Below are 20,719 nucleotides of genomic sequence, written 5' to 3' on the forward strand. Positions count from 1 at the left end.
TTGCTGTCCTTGTGTATCGCACTTCTTCTTTTTTTTTTTTTTTTTTTTTTTCTGAAACCAGACAAAGGGCCCATACACACTATTAGATTTTCTGCAGATTTGTCTTCAGAATTGCCCAAACCATATAATATGAGGTCAAACCTTAAGTGATTCAATTTGTATGCAATCAGGCCGGCCCTTGCACTACATGGTTTTGGTAAATCTGAAGACAAAAATCTAATGGTGTGTATGGGGTTTAAAGGGGTTGTAAAGGTTAGTGTTTTTTTTTTTTTTTTTTTTACCTTAATGCATCCTATGCATTAAGGTGAAAAAAACCTGGCAATGATGGGCCCTGAAACTCTGTGGGCTCGTTCCCACGACAGTTTCCCCCCAGCTTGAGTCGGCTCGTTTTTTGGATATCGATAGCAGCGCAGGTATTGGCTCGCGCTGCTGTCAATTATATCCAATGGCGCGGCCGAGTGATACAGTGAGCGGCTATAGCCGCCGGCTGTATCACAGGAGCGCGCCCGCAAGAACTTTCCACCATGCTCGCTCGCATGAAGGTGGAAAGTTCTTGCAGAGGGGAGCCGAGACAGCCGCCGAGGGAACCCAGTAGACCAGGTTCAGGGCCACTCTGTGCAAAACGAGCTGCACAGTGGACAGGAGGGTGTATATGGACTTGTCTGCCTTCCACCATCTCTGATCCAGTCCACTTAAAAAAAATAAAGATTTTTTATTTATTTTTTGTCGGGTATAAAAGAGAGTAAACTTACTCCCATAGAGCAGAGCGGACTCATCCATGTTTGCAGATCAGAACCCGCTTTACTGTGAAGGGAGATATTGATTGCTACACTCTGGGGTTGATTTATCAAAGCTGGAGAGTGCAGAATCTGATGCATCTGTGCATGGTAGCCAATCTGCGTTCAACTTGTTCAAGTAAGCTATGACAATAAAACCTGGAAGCTGATTGGTTAACAGGCACAGCTGCAGCAGATTTTGCTGCTGTGCCAGAATTAGGCCCTCTTCACACGGGCGTGTCTGTGTACAGACTTCGCTTTTTCCAGCGGGGATTGCTCCGTTAGGCAGGTGGATGACTTTATCTGCTCACTGTGCAGAGACGGACCTGTCGGAGCTCCGCTCTCCTCTATGGGGGATTTGATGAAAACGGACCTCCTGTCTGTCTTCATTTGATCCGCCAGATGGATAGAAAATGGGGTTTCCATCCGTCTGAATTCAGCGGATCGGATATCGGCGGACATGTCACTGCTGACATGCGTCGCTCCATACACCTACACGGAGGGTTATTATTTTCCTAAAAAAAACTGACAGGCAGACTTGAAAGGTCCGCCCGTGTGAAAGGGGCCCTAAACTGCTCCAGACAGTGTGCTTGTCATGAAGAAGGCAAATTCCTCCTCATGGCAAATGGGTAGTGTTCCTCTGCTGTTTTTATGAGCAACATGTTTTTTCTGTATGTGTCCTAAAGTTTAAAACAAAAAGGCATATTCTAAATGTAATCCCGCCCAAAAACTGGTAAATCTGTTTGGAGAAATTGCAAGGTCTCCCCCAGACAAAACAAGCATATAACCCATGCCGTGTTGGTGCAGCAGGCCCACTGCAAGGAATCATTTATAAAATGATCCCAAAGTTGGGCTTTAATACGCTATAATCTATAACGACACATATGTGGGAGTCTGAGAGGGCTGCACACCCAAAAATGTGATATTTTTAAAAAGAGAGGAAGTTCCCCAGGGGGCTTTTTAGCAGCAATGAAGATTCAACGTTGGTAAAAAATCAAGATTTTTATTATCAAAGAGACAATGGGACATGGATCATATACAAAAATTATATCAAAATATAACCTCTGGTATTTGAGACGAGACGCAAATGGATTAAGAGTATCCATCAGACAGTGATTCCCTATTGGGTTGATGTCTAGTTTATCCGATGTATGGAAATGCCCCAATGCATTTCGACCCTCTGGGTCGTCTTCAGGGGGATTCTTGCATTTCTAAAAATACATCATTATACTAATATATTATACTATACATACACTTTTTTAAATAAAAGGTATATTTACTAGGACTGGTACTTCCAGCTTTATAGCCGTTAGAAATCTTTTTGAAGCCCGTTGCAGTGAGTTGTACCCAGCCTGTCTGCAGCTACTAACTGCAGGTGTGCCAACTTTCATTGAGGTTCTACTGATTGTGCCGCTACAGACACTGGCAACTTGCAATTGCTTATATATGGTTAGCTTTGAGACCCAAACTTCTCAACTGCAGTTCTGTTCCTAGCAACGAAATCAAGTGGAGCAAATCTCTGTAGATGCTGCAAAATCTTTTGTGTAATGTGGGGCTAGGTAGATTTATTAGGTGAACCTGCCTAGAAGAAGATGGTCAATGCAAAGTTTGGATCTAATTGGTAGCTTTAGGGAATCTTTAACTTTAATATCAGCCTTCCGATCCAAGATTCTTAGTGCAGTGGCTAAGTGGTTAGCACTTCTACCTAGCAGCACTAGGGTTATCTGTTCAAATCCCAACCACGGCACTACCTGCCTGGCGTTTGCATGGTATCCCTGTGCCTGCGTGGGTTTCCTTCAGGGACTCCTGTTTCCTCCCACCTTCTAAAGACATGTTGGTAGGTTAGTTGGCTCCTTTCTAAATTGGTGAGTGGATTATGCGAGTTGGAGGCCTTTTGATTGCCAGCTTCTTGAGGGCAGGGACTGATATGATGATTTTATTTTTAAGCTGAGCTGCAGTTATGATCCTAATTTCATACTTGCATTGGTCAGGGTCCTGCGCTGTGTGGCCGCTACACTGCCTACTGACCACAAGACTCGCTTACTTTACACCGCCACCATCTTCATGTCTGTCCCTCAGGAATGAGATTGCATAATGTACTTTTGATGCAAGTCAAGTCATGATCTGGAGTTCAGCTTTAAAGAGAACCATGTCACCTTGCACCTTCAGGGCAAAGTGCTGGTATCTGTGAAAAGCCTCAATTTGCTGTCTCTGAATTTATATATTGAATTTTTTATTATTTTTAAAGGAAACCAACCAGAGCTGGTTGTGGTTTTGGCCATGCCCAGATTTTTTTTTACAATCTTTGTACATTTTATGAAGCCATTCATATTTTTACCATTCTTCCTCAAAAATACTAAGATCTACTGTAATGTGGACCTATTGCCTTCCTTAGTATCTTATACAATTTCCTTTTCTCACCCAGTGCCTTCATTAAAGTGGTTGTAAAGGTTCCCGTTTAAAAAAAAAAAAAAAAAAAAATGTCATACTTGCCTCCACTGTGCAGTTAGTTTTGCACAGAGTGCCCCCGATCCTCCTGTTCTGGGGTCCCACAGCGGCTCTCGCTGCTCCTCCCCGCATTAGATAACCACCTCTGGAAAACTCTCTCCCAAGGGTGTTACCTTGCGGGTGCGCTCCCGTATCATACGCTCGGCGTCCATAGCCGCCGAGTGTTTGACTCTGCCCCGGCGCCCGCATCATTGGATTTGATTGACAGCAGCGGGAGCCAATGGCTGTGCTGCCATGAATCTATCCAACAAAGAGCCGAGAAGCCGCGGAGAGAGCGACGCGGCATCGCGCCCATGGAAATTTGGGGCTCAGGTAATTAAAACGAGGTGACTGGGGGGCCGGACACTGCAAGGTGTTTTTTCACCTTGACACATAAAATGCATTAAGGTGAAAAAACACAGGTTTACAACCCCTTTAAGCTGCCAAGAGAAGCAATGTATATTTCTGGTATAGCTGAGCTTATGACTCCCCCTTGCTTGGTAATTGGCTGCTCAGGAACCCGGCCTCACAAGGTCCAAGGTAGAAAGTCCAATCCCTGTTTAAGGTACAAGTGATGACCTGGAGCTTGCCAGAGGGTTTCTTCTCTTACTCCTGAAAGCGAAGCGTATTGGTGGGGGGAACAAAACAAGCTTGGAAGGCAGCTAAGTTTAGTCTTTTTAGCTTTTACCTTACGGAGGAGAGGCACACGTTCACTTGGATAGGAAAAGCAATTTCCGAAATCCCCGTACATGTTTTTTTTTTCTGCTTCCTGCATCAACACAATACAATGTGTCAATGGTTACTTCCTCCTTATTTCCTGTTTTGCTAGAAAGCATCTTTATTGGATGTTTACTTTGTGTGTAATCCCCAATCCTGCGTGGGAGGACATTCGTCATTCATTCCTACCTCCCTCCTTTTGTTGCCTTTATGTCTGAACAGAGTGAGTGCCTCAAACAAATCATACAGACCATCAATGAGGGTTATAAGAGTTGGATGTGTGTTTAAGCGGAGGTTCACCCTAAAACAAGTATATATACCGTCCAATCCAGCATACTGCCGACATGAACAGTATGCTGTTTTTTTTCCGATTGCATACCGTAGTATAGGTATTTCCCCCCCGGCTTCCGGGTAGTGAATCCCGCGGGAGTGGGCGTTCCTATTCAGAGACTAAGTGATTGACGTATGACAAAAGCTTCACCCCCGGCGCATAATGTGCGTCACCAGTTTCTGAAAAAAGCCGAACGTCGGTGCGCAGGCGCCGTATAGAGCCGACTCGCAGTTCGGCTTCTTTTGGAAACTGGTGACGCGCATTATGCGCCGTGGGTGAAGCTTTTGTCATTAGTCAATCACTCAGTCTCTGAATAGGAACGCCCACTCCCGCGGGATTCACTACCCGGAAGCCGGGGGGGGGGGGGAAATACCTATACTACGGTATGTAAACCGAAAAAAAAAAACGCATACTGTACATGTCAGCAGTATGCTGGATTGAATGGTATAGACTTGTTTTTAGGGTGAACCTCCACTTTAAGTACAGTAGCCCATAGGAAGCAGACATTTCTTGGCTGATCCGGCAGCAGTAATGTGATTTCTGGTTGCTATGGGATATTCCACTGTACACAGTTTTGTGAAGAGATTGCAGCAATCAAGAGTGTGTGTATATTCTGGAGTAAACATTTCAGTGTAACATCTGTTATTACACATCCCAGTGTTCTTAGTCTTTTTTTTACTGTGTAAAGCAAGGATATACACAGACCGAAAACCAGCTGGTTCAGCAGGAACTGGCCGACTTTTGGTCCATGTTTACTGCTGGCTGTTAAACGGAGAAGGTAGTCTAAAGACAGGTTTCTGTCTTAATGGTCATGTTGGGAAAACCAGCATTTGATCAGCACATGCAGCTAATGGCTGCCCGCTTTCTTCTGTGTATTCTGATTGGGAGGGAGGCCCCGCTTTTAAAATACAATAGCACCACAGGGGAGATCACATAGTTTGGTGTTTGATTGGGGCCTGTCGGTTCCCTTTTATTTATTTATTTTTTAACCTGCTGGTTGAACGAATAAAAACTGTATGTTTACCCAACTTGGGTTCTCTGCACTTTCAGGACTTGGATATGAATTGGCAGCCAATTGACTCTGGATTCTAGACTGTAATATGCACACAATATCATCTAGCATTTCACCTTTATCAGCAGAATATTTTCAAGCTGCTACTGTTGGCTGTAAAAGTGTAGTAAGCGGATAGGCCCGAAAAGGGGAACATTATGCGAGATCTTTAGTCTGCCTGCCAGGAGACTAAAGTCTAGTACACACCTGCTGGGTTGAACAAAATAAAACTGACCGCTCAGGTCGGAGCTGCTATACTAACAATCCAGTATTAGTACAGTAATCTTCTCCCCCACTGAGCTAGTGTGGGAGGAGATTACTAGAACACTCCTGTCAGCGCTCTCAGCCATTGGCGGAGAGCGCTGGTCTTCCGCTGGTTTTCAAGCATGCTTGTCTGACAGTAGCTGGCTGAACGGTTGGCTTGTGTCAGACCAGCGGTGATGCACATAAGCTAAGTATCAGATGGTTTTTATGGAACTGGCAGATGCCACCCAGCATTCAGCCTGTGTGTACTAGGCTTTAGCTAGAAGAATGTTTTTTGTTTAGTTTTTTATTCCTCTTCCCCTGGGCTTTCTAATTGAAGGTCTTCTTTTATAAGACTGACCAAATACCGTGTAGCAGCCAAGCTGATTCTTCCTCATTGTGTTATTAAAGTAGTTCTAAACGCTAAGGGTTTTTTCTTTAATGTTATCTCTGCATTAAGGTAATAAACCTAGTTAAGCTGAAGTTGGAAGCTGATTGGTTACTATGAACAGCTGCAACAGATTTAGTAAATCTCCCCTATTGGGTCCATTTCTCTACTTTTTCCAGAGAATCCAATCCCATGCTTACCCTTTGGTTCCCGTATCCCCACTTTGGAACTTCTGGTCTACGGAAACTTTTTTTCTATTGTCTAGTGTTTTGCAATTCCCAAGTGATCAAGTAGATGTTCTATGAGGACTTTAATTCTATTTTCTTAATGAAAGGGGCATGTGATGTTTTATGAAACACTTTGACCAATGCATATTCTGCTTTGCTTTCAGGAGGATCCAGTGGCTCTTCTAATGATAATCGCAATTACCGGTACAGCAACAGATACTATAATAGTGCAGTTGCCCACACAGATTATGAAATGCAGAGTCCACAGGTGAGTGCTTTTAGTTTTGACAGTATTTCTGTATCATTCATTTTTACATTGAGGCTGAATACTGTTTCATAAAAAATAAAAAAAAGTCCTGGTGTGGTGTTTGGAAGCTTCAGGTGTCTTTTTTGGGGTACGCTGTTTATATATTTCATAAGCATGATATGCTCATAATATATTCAGTAGTGACCAAGTTCTGTGTTGGTGAGTTTACATCTGCCCCTACTGTACCTTATCTTTGGACCATGAATACACTCGCTGACCATTGATGCATGAAAGAGGGGAAGCTCCTTCATGGCTCCTGGTGAGGTCTTCGAGAGTGCAGGTATTAACAGAGAAGTACAGCCAAAGCTTTTTTGGCTGTACTTCTCCTGTGGTTGACAGGAGTTCATTTCGTTTTGCACTCCTGTGACCCATTTGCAGCTGACAGCGGATCGAAGGATCAGTGTCTTGAAAGTATTCATACCCCTTGAGATTTTCCACATGTTACAACCAAAAACCTAAATGTATTTTATTGGGATTCTGAGATAGAGCAACACAAAAGGGCTCCTCATTGTGAAGTGGAAGGAAACTGATAAATGATTTTAACCCCCGTCTCCCCCCCCCCCCCGCTTGGCGGCCCAATAAAGGGTTAATATCGCCCGCAAGGCGCCGAAGCACTTTGCAGGTGCTTCGGCAGCAGTGCCCATTGATTACAATGGCAGGGGCGGTGTATTCACCACTCCCGCACCACCCCAAAGATGCTGCTTGGTGGACTTTTTCTAACAAAGCACTCGGGCTCTCACACTGGGGCTGCAGGGGAGGCGTTTTACAGGCGCCTGAAAAACACCTCAGTGTGAAAGGGGTCTAAGAAGTACTGTTTGTGAGAAGCCATGTGGGGGATACACCAAACATATGGAAGAAGGTGCTCTAGTCAGATGAAACCAAAACTTTTTGTCCTTTTTGTGTAGCAGAAAATGAACACTGCACATAACCTTGTACACACCATCCCCACCGTGAAACATGGTGGTGGCAGCATCATGTTGTAGGGATGCTTTTCTTCAGCAGGGACAGGGAAGCTGGGAAGATGGATGGGGCCAAATACAGGGCAATCTTAGAAGAAAACCTGTTGAAGTCTGCAAAAGACGAGACTGGGGCGGAGGTTTACCTTCCAGCAGGACGACGACCCTAAACATACAGCCAGAGCTACAATGGAATGGTTTAGATCAGGGATATGCAATTAGCGGACCTCCAGATGTTGCAAAACTACAAATCCCATCATGCCTCTGCCTCTGGGTGTCATGCTTGTGGCTGTCAGAGCCTTGCTATGCCTCATGGGATTTGTAGTTCTGCAACAGCTGGAGGTCCGCTAATTGCATATCCCCGGTTTAGATCAAAGCCTATTCATGTGTTAGAATGGTCCAGTGAAAGTCCAGACCTAAATCCAATTGAGACTCTGTGAACAGCAATTTTCAATTCTTGCCACATACGCTCTTCATCCAATCTGACAGAGCTTGAGATATTTTGCAAAGAAGAATGGGCAAAAATGTCCCTCTCTAGATGTGCAAAGCTGGTAGACATCCCCAAAAAGACTTACAGCTGTAATTGCAGAGAAAGGGGGTACTACAAAGTATTGACTCTGGGGGGCGCCATACAAATGGATGCCACACTTTTCACAGATTTATTTGTAGAAGATTTTGAAAGCCATTTATAATTTTCCTTCCACTTCACAATTATGAGTTGAGAGGTATCTTGATATAGCGCGGTCTTACCCCGAAGAGTCACCGACTCGCTTAGCGAAGTCCCTGGAGAAAAGAAACCCAGGGACTAGGAGCTGCAAGAAAGCAGCATGAAAGATGCCACTTTGTGTTGGTTTATCACATAAAATCCCAATAAAATACATTTACGTTTTTGGTTGTTACATGAGAAATGTGAAATTTCAAGGGGTGTGAATACTTTTTCAAAGCACTGTATAGTGTACCTGACATAAAATGAGTGATCCCTTACCTGGTTATTGATCCGTAATGTAAAGCTGATCCTTTGTTTTCCTGTCTCTGTTCTTCCAACAGACTCACGCGCAGCAGCAGCAGATAAGACTGTGGGCAGGCGGAGATGTCCCCATCACCAACAGCGACTCGTACCCTCAGATCTTACCTCACAAGCCCACTCCCAGTCAGCCGCAGCATTTTCATGGAAGCGAACCGCATCACCCTCACCCGCTGTACCATCACGTCAACCGGCCTCACTACCACCGGCAGCTCATCACCTCCTCCTCTCCGCAAATCCCCGAATCCATGGAGCTCAGCTTGGGACACAGACACCCCCAGTCTTCCTCTTCATTGCACCCACACCACCCTAGCTTAGACTGCAGTCCTTTTGGCTCCTCAAACTTACACTTAGGGGTTTCTGCTTTTCGGACTAGAACAGTCAGCGGGCATAACGACTCCAGCGTGCCTCTGAATTATCCCTACTCTAGCAACACATCCAGCATGGTCGGACCACCTCATATCCGAAACAGGACGGAAAGTGAAGAAAGTGCGATGTTAGGCGTTTGTGTCCCTCAGAGTACAGCAGCAAGCTCTTGATGTTTCTTTCATGTAAAATTAAAGCCATACCAATAATAGAAAAAACAAAAACAAACGAAAAACAACAAAAAAACAAAAACGAAATACTGAATTCGGAGGAGGGCTTGACAGGCTGCAGGGTGGGGTTGTGGAAAAAAAAAAAAGGGTGAGCTGGCTTTTATCACAACCATCAAAAAAAAAAAAAAAGTTGTCAAGGTGTAGCTGTTAATGTGAATTGTTTATTTATTAAAAAATAAAAATCACTACGAGGGGAGTGTGAAGTGTGTGTTGACCCATGAGAAGCAGTTTTAACAGACTTCAAATTGGACTGCTCTGTTTTTTATTTTATTTTTTATTTTTTTGTTTTATTTTTGTGTTTTTTTGTTTTTTTTGTTTATTTTTTTTTTGTTTTGGTTTTATTTTATTTTTTATTGCTTTTTTGACACACTGGTAGAAGTTTAACCTGTGCAAAGACTTCAAGACATTTCCAATGCTTCCATTTCTATCACCAACTTTTTCCTTCTTCAGAAAGAAGCAGGATGAATCCAGACTTTCTTTGCACGTCAGTGAACTCGTTTACAGGCCAAAACATCATTCTGCAAAACACTGTCTGTGCCACTTGCCCTACGCTGCCATCTTTAACCATTCATCCAGATCTCCTGTGTTCGCCCCCCCGTCCCCCCGTCCCCTCCAGGCCCCTTTCCCCGATTTATACCAACTTTTGCTAGGGTGCAATTATCGCACTTCACTGGAATTATCTTGGCTGCTAACTCCACTCTCTCAACTGGAATTGCTGCTAAAACTCTTTTAACAGTTTGCTTTCTAAAAAAGAAAAAAAAAAAAACTAAAGGTTCCCATGTCTTTTATTTATAACTTCGTACTCGGTCGGTTTTAGCTGTATCAGGAAGGAATTTTAGGAGCATTTTTTTTTATTTTAACTGATTCATATTGCAGAAGTTCTTTTCTTGCCCTTCCCACTTTTCTTTTTTTTTTTGGTCATCTTTTCAGTTCAGTCCAATCTTTTATTTTTTTTTTTTTTTTATACTTTTTTTTTTATTTTGTTTACACTACAAATTTGATTCCCCTCCGTCTTTATCTTGCCGCTTCTTTTGTTTGGTGCGACCAGCACACTTTTCATGGGTTGTAAAATTTCTAAGCCCTTGCTTCAGTATTAAAACTTTACAGTGCTATGGTGCTGTAACAGTAGGGTTTTTATTTTAATTTTTTTTAATTTTTCAAAAAAAAAAAGCAAAATGTAAAGATTAAACTGTCCTTTTCATATCTCTGTGGATAGTAAAAGTAATGTTTTTATTTTTATTTTCCTTTTTTATTTTATTTTGTATTTTATTTTTTTGTTTTGTTTTTGTTTTTTTTCTTTTTTAATTTATTGTACCAAAGATGGTATTGAGGTTTCACTTTGAAGAGGAAAAAAAAAATTAAGAAAACTCAGACATGTAAAATGATTGTCTTTTTAAATGTTTCCTTTCTTCTGTTCTTGCGTGTTTAATTGGGCTTACAATTCTGAATCATGTGTAGTTGCTGTTGGACTCCAAGGCCTTTCACATTCATGTTTGTTTCAAGTATTGTGGGTGATTTGGAGGATCCTAAAAAAATAAAGGACTAGCCAGCTACGTATCAAGCGGTCGGTCTGATTGTGTCGCCAAACTCTTATGAGCATCTGTGACAGCAACGCGTTGCCCCAGCTTGTATAGTTTGTAAAATTTGAATTGCTTTTTTCTTTTTTTTTTTTTAACAGGATGGAAATGTGTTTTTGTAAATGTACAAATCTTTGATTCCATCTCTGATGGTAGCAAATACTTTAAGTAAAAAGTGCAGCTATACTATGGACAGTCAAATATTTACTTGTTCTTAACAGTAGCCTTTACTGACCTTTGTAGCTACAGATACTGTGGAGAAATTCAGTGTTAAAATTTTAAAGCAGTGCCGCAATCGTTTCATTTCAACTGCTCAGCTGACTCGGTTTCCCTCCCAGCAGTGACTTTGCATCCCTCCTGCCTTTTTGAATCTAACATAAATGCATTTGCACAGCAAAGAGGTGGGAGCAGAGTCCCAGACCTTGCTTGAACCACTTCAATGCTTCGCTTTGAGGATATATTGAGCTACATATCCTCTAGCTACAGAGGTCAATGAAGAATTATTTAAAAAATGTACTGTTGAGTATGACGATATTTGGAAGTCTATAGCATCGCCCCATTTATACTTTTAAAGGCTTAGTCCACCAAAAACTAATATTTTAGGGATGGGTGGGTGCCAGTGGGTCAGATCACCCCTCTGTATTTATGCCTTAAGACACCAGAGCTTGTCCCTGAGTTTGTTCCTCAAGCTCCATGATATCTCCTTCAAATCAACAGTGTGATTAAAACTGGTCCAAAAAACCCCCACACAACCAACCAGGGAATTTAACGTAGGGACAGTTGGGCAGTACTAAAATGTATGAACTTTAAGATGGGACACCTGGGTGATTTAACTCCATGGCATCAATTCAAAACTAAATTTTAGTGTTTAGGTGGATGTAATGGCACAGGGTATTCTTCACTGCATGACCAAAGACCACTGGACCTCTTTCATGACTCCGGTCTTTTTGACAAATGTGCCTTGACAGGCCAAGTTCTTGGAACTCACAAAATTTTACATCTGACCCCTCTATCCCTTCAGCCTCTCTAGCGGGGGTCATCTTTGCATCTTTTTGTTGTAAGCGCCGCAGTCTGTCACGGTAGAGAAGTAGTGATATTTGGTTGTGCAGTTACCTGTTAAAAAAAACGATCTGTGACATCAAAGTTAAAGTGTACCCGTTGCTTATAATCCCGTGGAGACAGTTTTGGGCTTGACCACAAAAGATTGCCCATCTCCCCCATCTGGGCAAAAAACATTGGCCTATTAAGAAGTGTGCTTTGTTTCCTTTTTTTCTGGGGTCTTGGTGCTTTTCGAAGTCACATTTTATGTAATTTGGTAGCAACTTTAAAGTCCCTGCTACTCACTGCAGTGAATTTCCTGAGGTCTGTACAGATGTGTCCTCCTAGGCACCTACAGATCGTCCCTGAGTCTCTCTAGGCCTCTATTATTTACTCCCTAAGCCCAATAGCGAAGTTCTTTTTAGGCACATAGAAATGCCCTCTACCTAGGCTTGTACTGCTGTCTCCCCCCCAGGCCCATAGAGTTGTTCCTAGGCACAAAGAAATGCCCTCTGTCTAGGCCTGAACACCTGTCTGACACCCCCCCCAGGCCCATAGAGATGTTCTGAGGCCCATAGAGATGTTCTGAGGCCCATAGAGATGTTCTGAGGCCCATAGAGATGTTCTGAGGCCCATAGAGATGTTCTGAGGCCCATACCTGTACACTTGTCTCCTCCCTAGGTCCATAGAGATAATCTTCCTAAGCACATAGAAATGCCCTCTGCCCCATACACGTGTCTCCCCCCTAGGCCCATAGAGTTGTTCCTAGGCACAAAGAAATGCCCTCTGTCTAGGCCTGTACACCTGTCTGACACCCCCCACCCCAGGCCCATAGAGATGTACTGAGGCCAGGCCTGTACATTTGTCTCCTCCCTAGGTCCATAGAGATGATCTTCCTAGGCACGTAGAAATGCCCTCTGCCCCATACACGTTTCTCCCCCCTAGGTCCATAGAGATGATCTTCCTAGGCACGTAGAAATGCCCTCTGCCCCATACAAGTTTCTCCCCCCTAGGTCCATAGAGATGATCTTCCTAGGCATGTAGAAATGCCCTCTGCCCCATACACGTGTCTCCCCCCTAGGTCCATACAGATGATCTTCCTAGGCACGGAGAAATGCCCTCTGCCCCATACGCTTGGGTGTGGGGGGGGGGGGTCAATCTTCTCGTCTAGGCAAGCAGAACGCATGTGGGAGCTTGTACCTTTTCACAGTTCCAGCACATGGCGAGGAGAGCAATCGGAACTTCTCTTTTCAGGTGGTCTACTTTAAGGAACCTCTAATTTTGGGCATTTTTTAATGAAAGCACGTTATAATCAGCAGTGATGTTGGTATAAGTAATTTTTAATGTATTTATATCATATGTATTCGACCCAAAGTGAGTTATTGGTTTTATTCCTATATCAAGTGACTAAAAAAAATGTCACATCTAGTTACTAGATGTGTGTAAATCTAGTGACTCGAGCCATGTTTTATTTATGTAGAATGTGACAGGATGGTTTAAAACCTTATAGCTTAAAAAAGGGGTTATACTTGACACATTGTCTCTCCCGTTTTTAAGTGACAGGTACACTTTAACCCAATTATGTGTTAATTATAAAAAAGGTCTCCTTAAGGGCATTTCCAAACCACTTGTGCCAGACCTCAAAGGACTCTTATGTATCGTCTGGTGTATGCTGTTTTTTCTTTTTTTCTTTTTTCTCTGCTTTTGTATCGGAGTTGAATCATGTTAATGTACATTCTAGTAAAGGCAGTTTTCTTAAAGCCTCCAATTTTAACTATTTAACAGAGTGACATTTTCTGGGCTTTAAGGCTTGTGTGTTTGTTCCATATCGATTGTGCTTTCCACCTCCTGGACTGGCCTGAAGAGCAGTCAACTACGCAACTGGTTTTATCTACAGGGTCTTTTCGGATTGTAAAAAAAAAAAAAAGAAATCGGTTGAACCCATCATAAAGGACTTTGTTTTTGTTTTCATGAAAGTTTTTACATTTTCTTTGTTTCCCACCAAAGTACAGAAAAAAAAGCTATATGGTATTGAATTCTAGTGGAAAAGAAAAAAAACACCTTTTGGTTGTTTCCTCAACCTTCTTTTATTTTTATTTATATATATTTTTTTTCTTTCTGATATGTCTGTTATATGACGCAAGTCCCTACTGTTAAGTACAGAGCAGGTTTGTGCTGCACAAGAGATTAATAAATAAGGCTTCTTTGGACTTCTGCACTTTGCAACTAAACTTTTATTCTAGTGGTGTGTGTTCGAGTCTCTTGCAGTACTCTAATGCTGGACCTTTTTCATTATACTACCTGGGGGTGTCTTTGCCATTTTGATCAAATCAACGCAGATCCGGAACGGTCTCTGGCGGTTTTCGCAAACATTTTCGTTTTCCTGAACCCATGGAACCCCCAAGATTACGAAATTTTTGCTTTTCGAACGGTAAGAAATATTATCAAGGGGGTGTGACATCAAAGTGAACTTACCTGGCCAGTTGTTGTTTTTTTTTTGCTGATCTACATTTGAACGGCTTTTTTTTGTGAAGTTCTCTCTCTCACACTTGTGATGTTCACTCTAACAAAACAAGGATTAGTCAAAGAGAACTGTGTACAAGGGACACCTTCATTGAAGCTTGTATATAATGTATGTTTAAAACATAAAATTTAAGGATGATAAAGTTATCTTTTATATAGAATATGTTGCTCTAGAATTGTTCTTGTGGGGGCGGTATAATTTTCATTTTGATGGAGTTACATTGACTGCAATTGATTTTCTGTGTTTGAATGGACAATCATGTGCTCTAAAGTCTATCTAAAGCTTTTTTGCTGTTTTTTTTTTACTGTTTAATATGTCAGAGCACCAAATAAAATCTAATATACATTATACAATTTTCTTCCTAGATTTACCAAAAATCATATGAGGTCAAACCTAAACACTTACAATTTGTATCCAATCAGGCAAGCCCTTGCACTCTATAGTTGAAGGTAAATCTAAAGGAAATTGTGTAATGTATGGCAAGCTTTAGGCTGCACCCCCCCTTGATGCCATGCCCCACAATTTACTTTGAATCAGACTACAAGTACCATCGGCCATTACACAGGACGAGTAGTAGTTCATTGATCTTCCTACTCTGATATCTGCCTGCTCATACAAGGTATTATTATTACAATAGTTACAATACAATAGAAAACTAGAGGATTAAAAGAGATGGTTCCTGTAAAGACTGCGCAGGCGCAATCCTTGCCGACGGAAATCTCCGAACCTCGGCCGGCATCCAGGGCGATGTGGAATTTGAGGAAAGTGGACAGTGGGCCTTACGTTCTTGCTTCGCTCGCTCGGCCTCCTGGCTCTTTTATTTTTTTTTATTTTTTTTTTATTTTTTTTACATCCTCCAATCCACAGGGATGTTAAAAGAATGAGCCTGGATGCCGGCCGAGGTTGGGAGATTTCCGTCGGCAAGGCTTGCGCCTGCGCAGTCCTTACAGCAGGGATCCTCAAACTACAGCCTTCCAGCTGTTGTAGAACTACACATCCCATGAGGCATTGTAACACACTGACATTCACAGACATGACCAGGCATGATGGGAATTGTAGTTCCTAAACAACTGGAGGGCCGTAGTTTGAAGACCCATGCCTTACAGGAACCATCTCGATAGGGGAACCTTAACGACAAGTCACCGACTCTAGCTTTTTTTTTTGATAAGCTATAATCTGCACTACATTTTTGGAACTTATTGCCGTCTGACCCCCTCTCTCTAAAGATTCTGGTAACAATAGACAGGATAATTGGAATGGAAGTAAAGTTCTAAATTAAGTTGTTTCCATAACTGGAATTTTTAGAAACCTTTCAATGAGTGGTGTTCCAGTGAACGCTCTGAGGGAGATGCTTCTCATTTCCTCCTGTGTCTACAGAAGAAGAGGTGATGGAAACTCTATCCAAATTAACAGATGAGAAAAAAAAAAACAGGTTTAAACCTCCACTCTATCCAAAAGAAAGATTTTGATTTTAGCTATGCTTTTTGCTTACCCCACCTAGATCAAAACAACCCCCACCCTCCTTTGCCCAAAAACTTTGCAGAAATCTTTAGCGCCTCTGACACAAGTCCTTACTCTGACCACCCTGTGGCGTAGATCCCCACAAAAGACCAGGAAATAGTCTCTGAACAATTTTTGCAGCCCATAATTGGCTGAATCGAGGAGATGGTGGTGGTTGAGGGTGCATTTAAGCTTGGAGAAAAAAAACTTAACCTGGTCACTTAGTTTTTAATTGGCTTCATTTAGGAACGTTTTTCAAAAGTGGTTATTTAAAGCCGAATAAAAAAAAAAAACTGCAGGCAATAACATGAGTTAGGTCTAATGAGGTGCCTGCCATCTATTAGATTTATCTCTAGGAACATCTGACAGGCTCTGATGCTGCTTACTGTGTACTTGGTTCCTTGAAGAGCAGAGTCACCGAAATGGTTATGCCTGCCATTCTCCCTCTTTCTGCCCATTCACAGAAGCCTTTGTATTATGTGTACTCATTCACAAAATACAAAGACTTCTGTGAATGTGCTGCAGAAGGGAGTGGCATGCATAGCTGCTTCTCTTCTCGCACAGCCAGAATGTATCCTTGCGAGTGCAGTAAACCACACACAATACAGTGCCTTCAAAAGTTACAACCAAACTGTTTTTTTATTGGATTTTATGTGATGGTCTAACCCAAAGTGGCACATAATTGTGAAGTAAAAGGAAAATGATAAATGTTTTTTTTTTATAATTTTTTACAAATATCTGAAAGGTGTGGTGTACATTTGTATTCAGCCCCCTTTACTCTGATACCCCTAACTAAAATCTAGTGGAACCAATTGTTTTCTGAAGTCACCTAATTGCTAAATGGAGTCCAACTGTGTGTAATTTAATCTCTGTATAAATAAAGCTGTTCTGTGAAGCCCCCAGAGGTTTGTTAGAGAACCTTGGTGAACAAACAGGGATAAAGTTTTGGAGAAGTTTAATTGCAGGGCTAGGATATATATATATATATATAGATATAGATAGATAGAGATATATATATATAGATAGATAGATAGATATATATTATAATTTTCATTCTAATCCCAAGCTTTGAACATCACACAGGATTTGCAGTTGTGCCATAATCCATCACCTGAAAATGGAAAGATTATGGCACAACTGCAAACCTACCAAGATATGTCCGTCCACCTAAACTGACAGGCCGGGCAAGGAGAGCATTAATCAGAAGCAGCCAAGAGGCCCATGGTGATTCTAGAGGAGCTGCAAAGAGCCACAGCTCAGGTGGCAGAATATGTCCACAGGACAACTATTAGTTGTGCTCTCCACAAATCTGCCCTTTTATGGAAGTGTGACAAGAAGAAAGCCATAAGAAGTCCCATTTGCAGTTAGCGAGAAGCCATGGGGGGGGGGGGCGGGGGGACGTGGAAAAAGGTGCCCTGGTCAGATGGGACCAAAATTGAACTTTTTGGCCTAAAAAGAAAAATGTTATGTGTGGTGGAAAACTTACACTGCACATCACCTGAACACACCATCCCCACCGTGAAACATGGTGGTGGCAGCATCATGTTGTGGGGATACTTTTCTTCAGCAGGGACAGGGAAGCTGGTCAGAGTTGATGGGAAGATGGATGTAGCCTAATACAAGACAAGCTTAGAGGAAAACCTGTTAGTCTGAAAAAGACTTGAGACTGGGGCGGAGGTTCATCTTCCAGCAGGACAACTGCCCTAAACATACAACCAGAGCTACAATGGAATGGTTTAGATCAAAGCATATTCATGTGTTAGAATGGCCCAATCAAGTCCAGACCTAAAAATCCAATTGAGAATATGTGGCAAGACCTGTAAATTGCTTTTCATAGACGCTCTCCATCCAATTTGACAGAGCTTGAGCTATTTGGCAGAGAACGGGCAAGAATGTCCTTCTCTAGATGTGCAAAGCTGGTAGAGACATCCTCAAAAAGACTTGCAGCTGTAATTGCAGAGAAAGTTGGTTCTAAAAAGTATAGACTCTGGGGGGGGGGGAGACCATACAAATGCACACCAAATTTTTCACATTTATTTGTACATTTGGCAAACCATTTGTAATTTTCCTTCTATTTTACAATTATGTGCTACTTTGTTGGTTTATCACATAAAAATCCCAATAAAATTAAGTTTTTGGTTGTAACATGACAATGTGGAGAATTTCAAGGGGTATGAATACCTTTTCAGGGCACTGTAAATGGAAGTCCTGGAGGTTACCTGCAGGTAAGCTTAGTACGCCCACCCCCCTCCCACAAAAACCACCACACTTACACGCACTCGAAATTGAGTTAACATGCACGCACTTTGACCACGCGATCTCTAAAAAGATAGGCGAAGGACTAACGGGGCTGGTTGAGCGGGCTAGATCCTCTCACTCCCTTGTATGGAGTCCCTCTGCCCCGTTGGGCTTCAAAGCGGAGCAGGTAGGGCGGGCTATGTGGGAGGACCCCCTCACACACCCGCCATTGCCACCCGGGGCATGGAGAAAGGTGGCAGATTGCCTCTGGGGGAGGCCTGCCTACTCCCAACTCCTGCAGTCCGGCTCCTCTCTCGAGTACACGCACAAAATACACTTAAAGAAAAAAAATAGAATTGAATAGAATGGGACGCGACTTGTCAGGCAGCTGAGTCGCCCCAGTGTGAACCGGCTCTTAAGAACTCTCTTCACAGAAATAGCTTGAATCTTCGTTAAAAATCAAGTGAATAACCATTGTTAAAAATTTTTTTCTCTGCAGGGTGTCTGAGGGTGCCAGCCGGAGGGACCAATTCTCTGTGCTACCTAGACAGGCAAAAAAGCAACAACTTTGCACACAAGGCAGGTATAGATTTGGTAGCATATCCTTAAAAGTGGCTGGAGACGCACAAGGAGATCACCTACCCCAATAAACCTCATTTAGTGGTGGCTGCTGTTGACCATAGAATAGATTCAGTGTTCAGCTCAGATCAGAGGCTGTCTGATGTGTATGGGCACCAACAGAAACTGCTGGCTGAGGCTTGTTGGGCGTAAGATCGCATGGAAAAGCCTTTCCTGTATGTACGTCCGCCATCCATCTGTGATGGTCATTGCGTTCCTGATAAAGATTTAGCCTACTGGTCTTTTAAGTTTAACTCAAACTTGTCTAAGTTCTCTGCAATGGGGTTGAAGTTACTTACTTTCTTTCTCCCCAAATACAAATTAGCTGTTGATTTTGGGTGCCATCCGTTTTCCATGTGTTTTTACTTTAGCTAGCCAGAATTATTCGTAAGTCCTGTAGATGTGTACAGGGGGTCCCCAAATTACGAACACAAGAAAGACTGTAGGTTTGTTCGTAAGTCGGAATACTGCTTGGAAGTGTAACGTTCCCCTGTGTAGGGATGTGGGATGTTCTGGTGTCCGCCCGTGCAGGGATGTGGGATGTTCCGGGCGCTTCTGGGGCTCTTCTGGCCATGTGTAGTACTGCAGTGTGGAATGTGGCAAGATGGCTGCTCGGGGGTATCCAGGACCAGCGTGGAGCGCAAGCAGAAGGGATTGAGGCTGTTCGTAAGTAGGAGTCGTTCATAACTCGGGACCCCCTGTACTGGTAACTGGCTGGCAGCCATACAATATGCAGGGAATTAAATAGTTTTAGGACCTGAAACTTGCAGTTGGATCAGGAACATAAAGCAAAGCTTGGTCACTGGAATAAAACTGATCTTGGAGCACCTTTCAAAGGCCGATGGTACTGTATTTCTCACACGTGTTGGGATCGCCACCCTTTTTTTAAGTCACTTCCTGTCCATGTGCAACCACACCTATTTAGGGTTTTAAAACCAAGCATACCCTAAAGACATGCCATGCTTTTATTTTGCTGCCCATGTCGATGGTCCACATTGCTGAGAAATCGCCTAATGATGTAATTTACACAGAAACTAACATGACATATCTGTAATGAGTGTAGGTCAGACGGAGGAACAGATGAAGCTGCTGGAGAACAAGGTTGACACTCCTAGTGTTGGTTTCTATGTTGACTTCTAAAATGATGTGGCATCAGAGCGGACTTCAGCAACAGGTATGCCTGGTTGCAGACCAAGGCAATAAATGGATTTGATCCAATATGTTCATTACCGGAAGCCACTAACCAGACACTACAAACTGCAGGCGGAAAAAAAGCCGGCCTTGCATGCCTTTAGCAAGATGCTGCTGTGTAAATCTCAAGACTGGTTCGATAGACATATGAATTCTCATGTATGCATTAGGCTTGGTTCACACTGCTGCGATGTGGGATCCAACTTAAAACCCAAAGTCGCATGACATGTCAAATTCAATATTTCTCAGAGCCGTCCTGATATTAGACAAGTCGCTTTGACTCTTGAACTGGTTCCTGCATTACTTTGATCTGACTTGGGTACGATTTCAGCCCTTGTACAGGCTCCTAAAGAGCATTCAAGTCTGAAAGAAGTCTCAAAGTCGTACGACTTTCCCTTCGCAGCAGTGTGAGCCGAGCAATAATCTTTGAATTTAACTGTTTGCATTGAGTTCAACTCGGGCATATAAAATGCATCTCTTGCAGTGGGGTTGCATCTGCAATGTAAGGGTTAATAGCTTGTTTTGTCTAGGGTTAAGGAGAAACTTTTTTACTTGTTCCTAGACTCCCCTGGCAGGTGGTGCTCCCTCACGATCCAGTGGTGAGCTGTCCTTAACACCAGAATAAGGTCCAGAACCCTGAACTGGACATAACGTCTTGACCGGTGGAGCGTGAGGGTGCAGATGATGCGTAAGGGATCCGGTAAGTAATCTCCTTTTACGGCTTCCATTGGGCATAAACAAGCTATTAATGCTTGCAGTATGGGCAACTGTTGCAATTGCCAATTTTTTTTTTTTTGCCTGGAGTTGAGCTTTAACCTTCTTGCTACGCTGCCTGCTGTGCCATCTAACGGTAAACATATGATTGGTTCGGAACATTTTCAAGCTTAAAGTGAACTTGTTTCTAAAGCCTCATACACACGATCTGACTTT

General features: G+C 42.7%; 1 protein-coding gene across 4 annotated transcripts in view; it reads left to right on the forward strand.

Moving 5' to 3' along the window:
* The window catches only part of LOC120916300 (dual specificity tyrosine-phosphorylation-regulated kinase 1B-like), a 120,679-nt gene extending 107,017 nt beyond the window's left edge, over window positions 1–13,662 (forward strand). For all 4 annotated transcript variants that reach the window (XM_040327194.1, XM_040327195.1, XM_040327193.1 and 1 more), the window contains 2 exons: window positions 6,385–6,488; window positions 8,531–13,662. In XM_040327194.1, coding sequence (XP_040183128.1) covers window positions 6,385–6,488; window positions 8,531–9,046 — 620 coding nt within the window. In that variant the 3' untranslated portion in view covers window positions 9,047–13,662. The remainder of the gene's footprint in view (window positions 1–6,384; window positions 6,489–8,530) is intronic.
* The last annotated feature ends 7,057 nt before the right edge of the window (window positions 13,663–20,719 follow it).

This window comes from Rana temporaria, chromosome 10 (genome assembly GCF_905171775.1).
Source record: "Rana temporaria chromosome 10, aRanTem1.1, whole genome shotgun sequence".
Taxonomy (NCBI): Eukaryota; Metazoa; Chordata; class Amphibia; order Anura; family Ranidae; genus Rana; species Rana temporaria.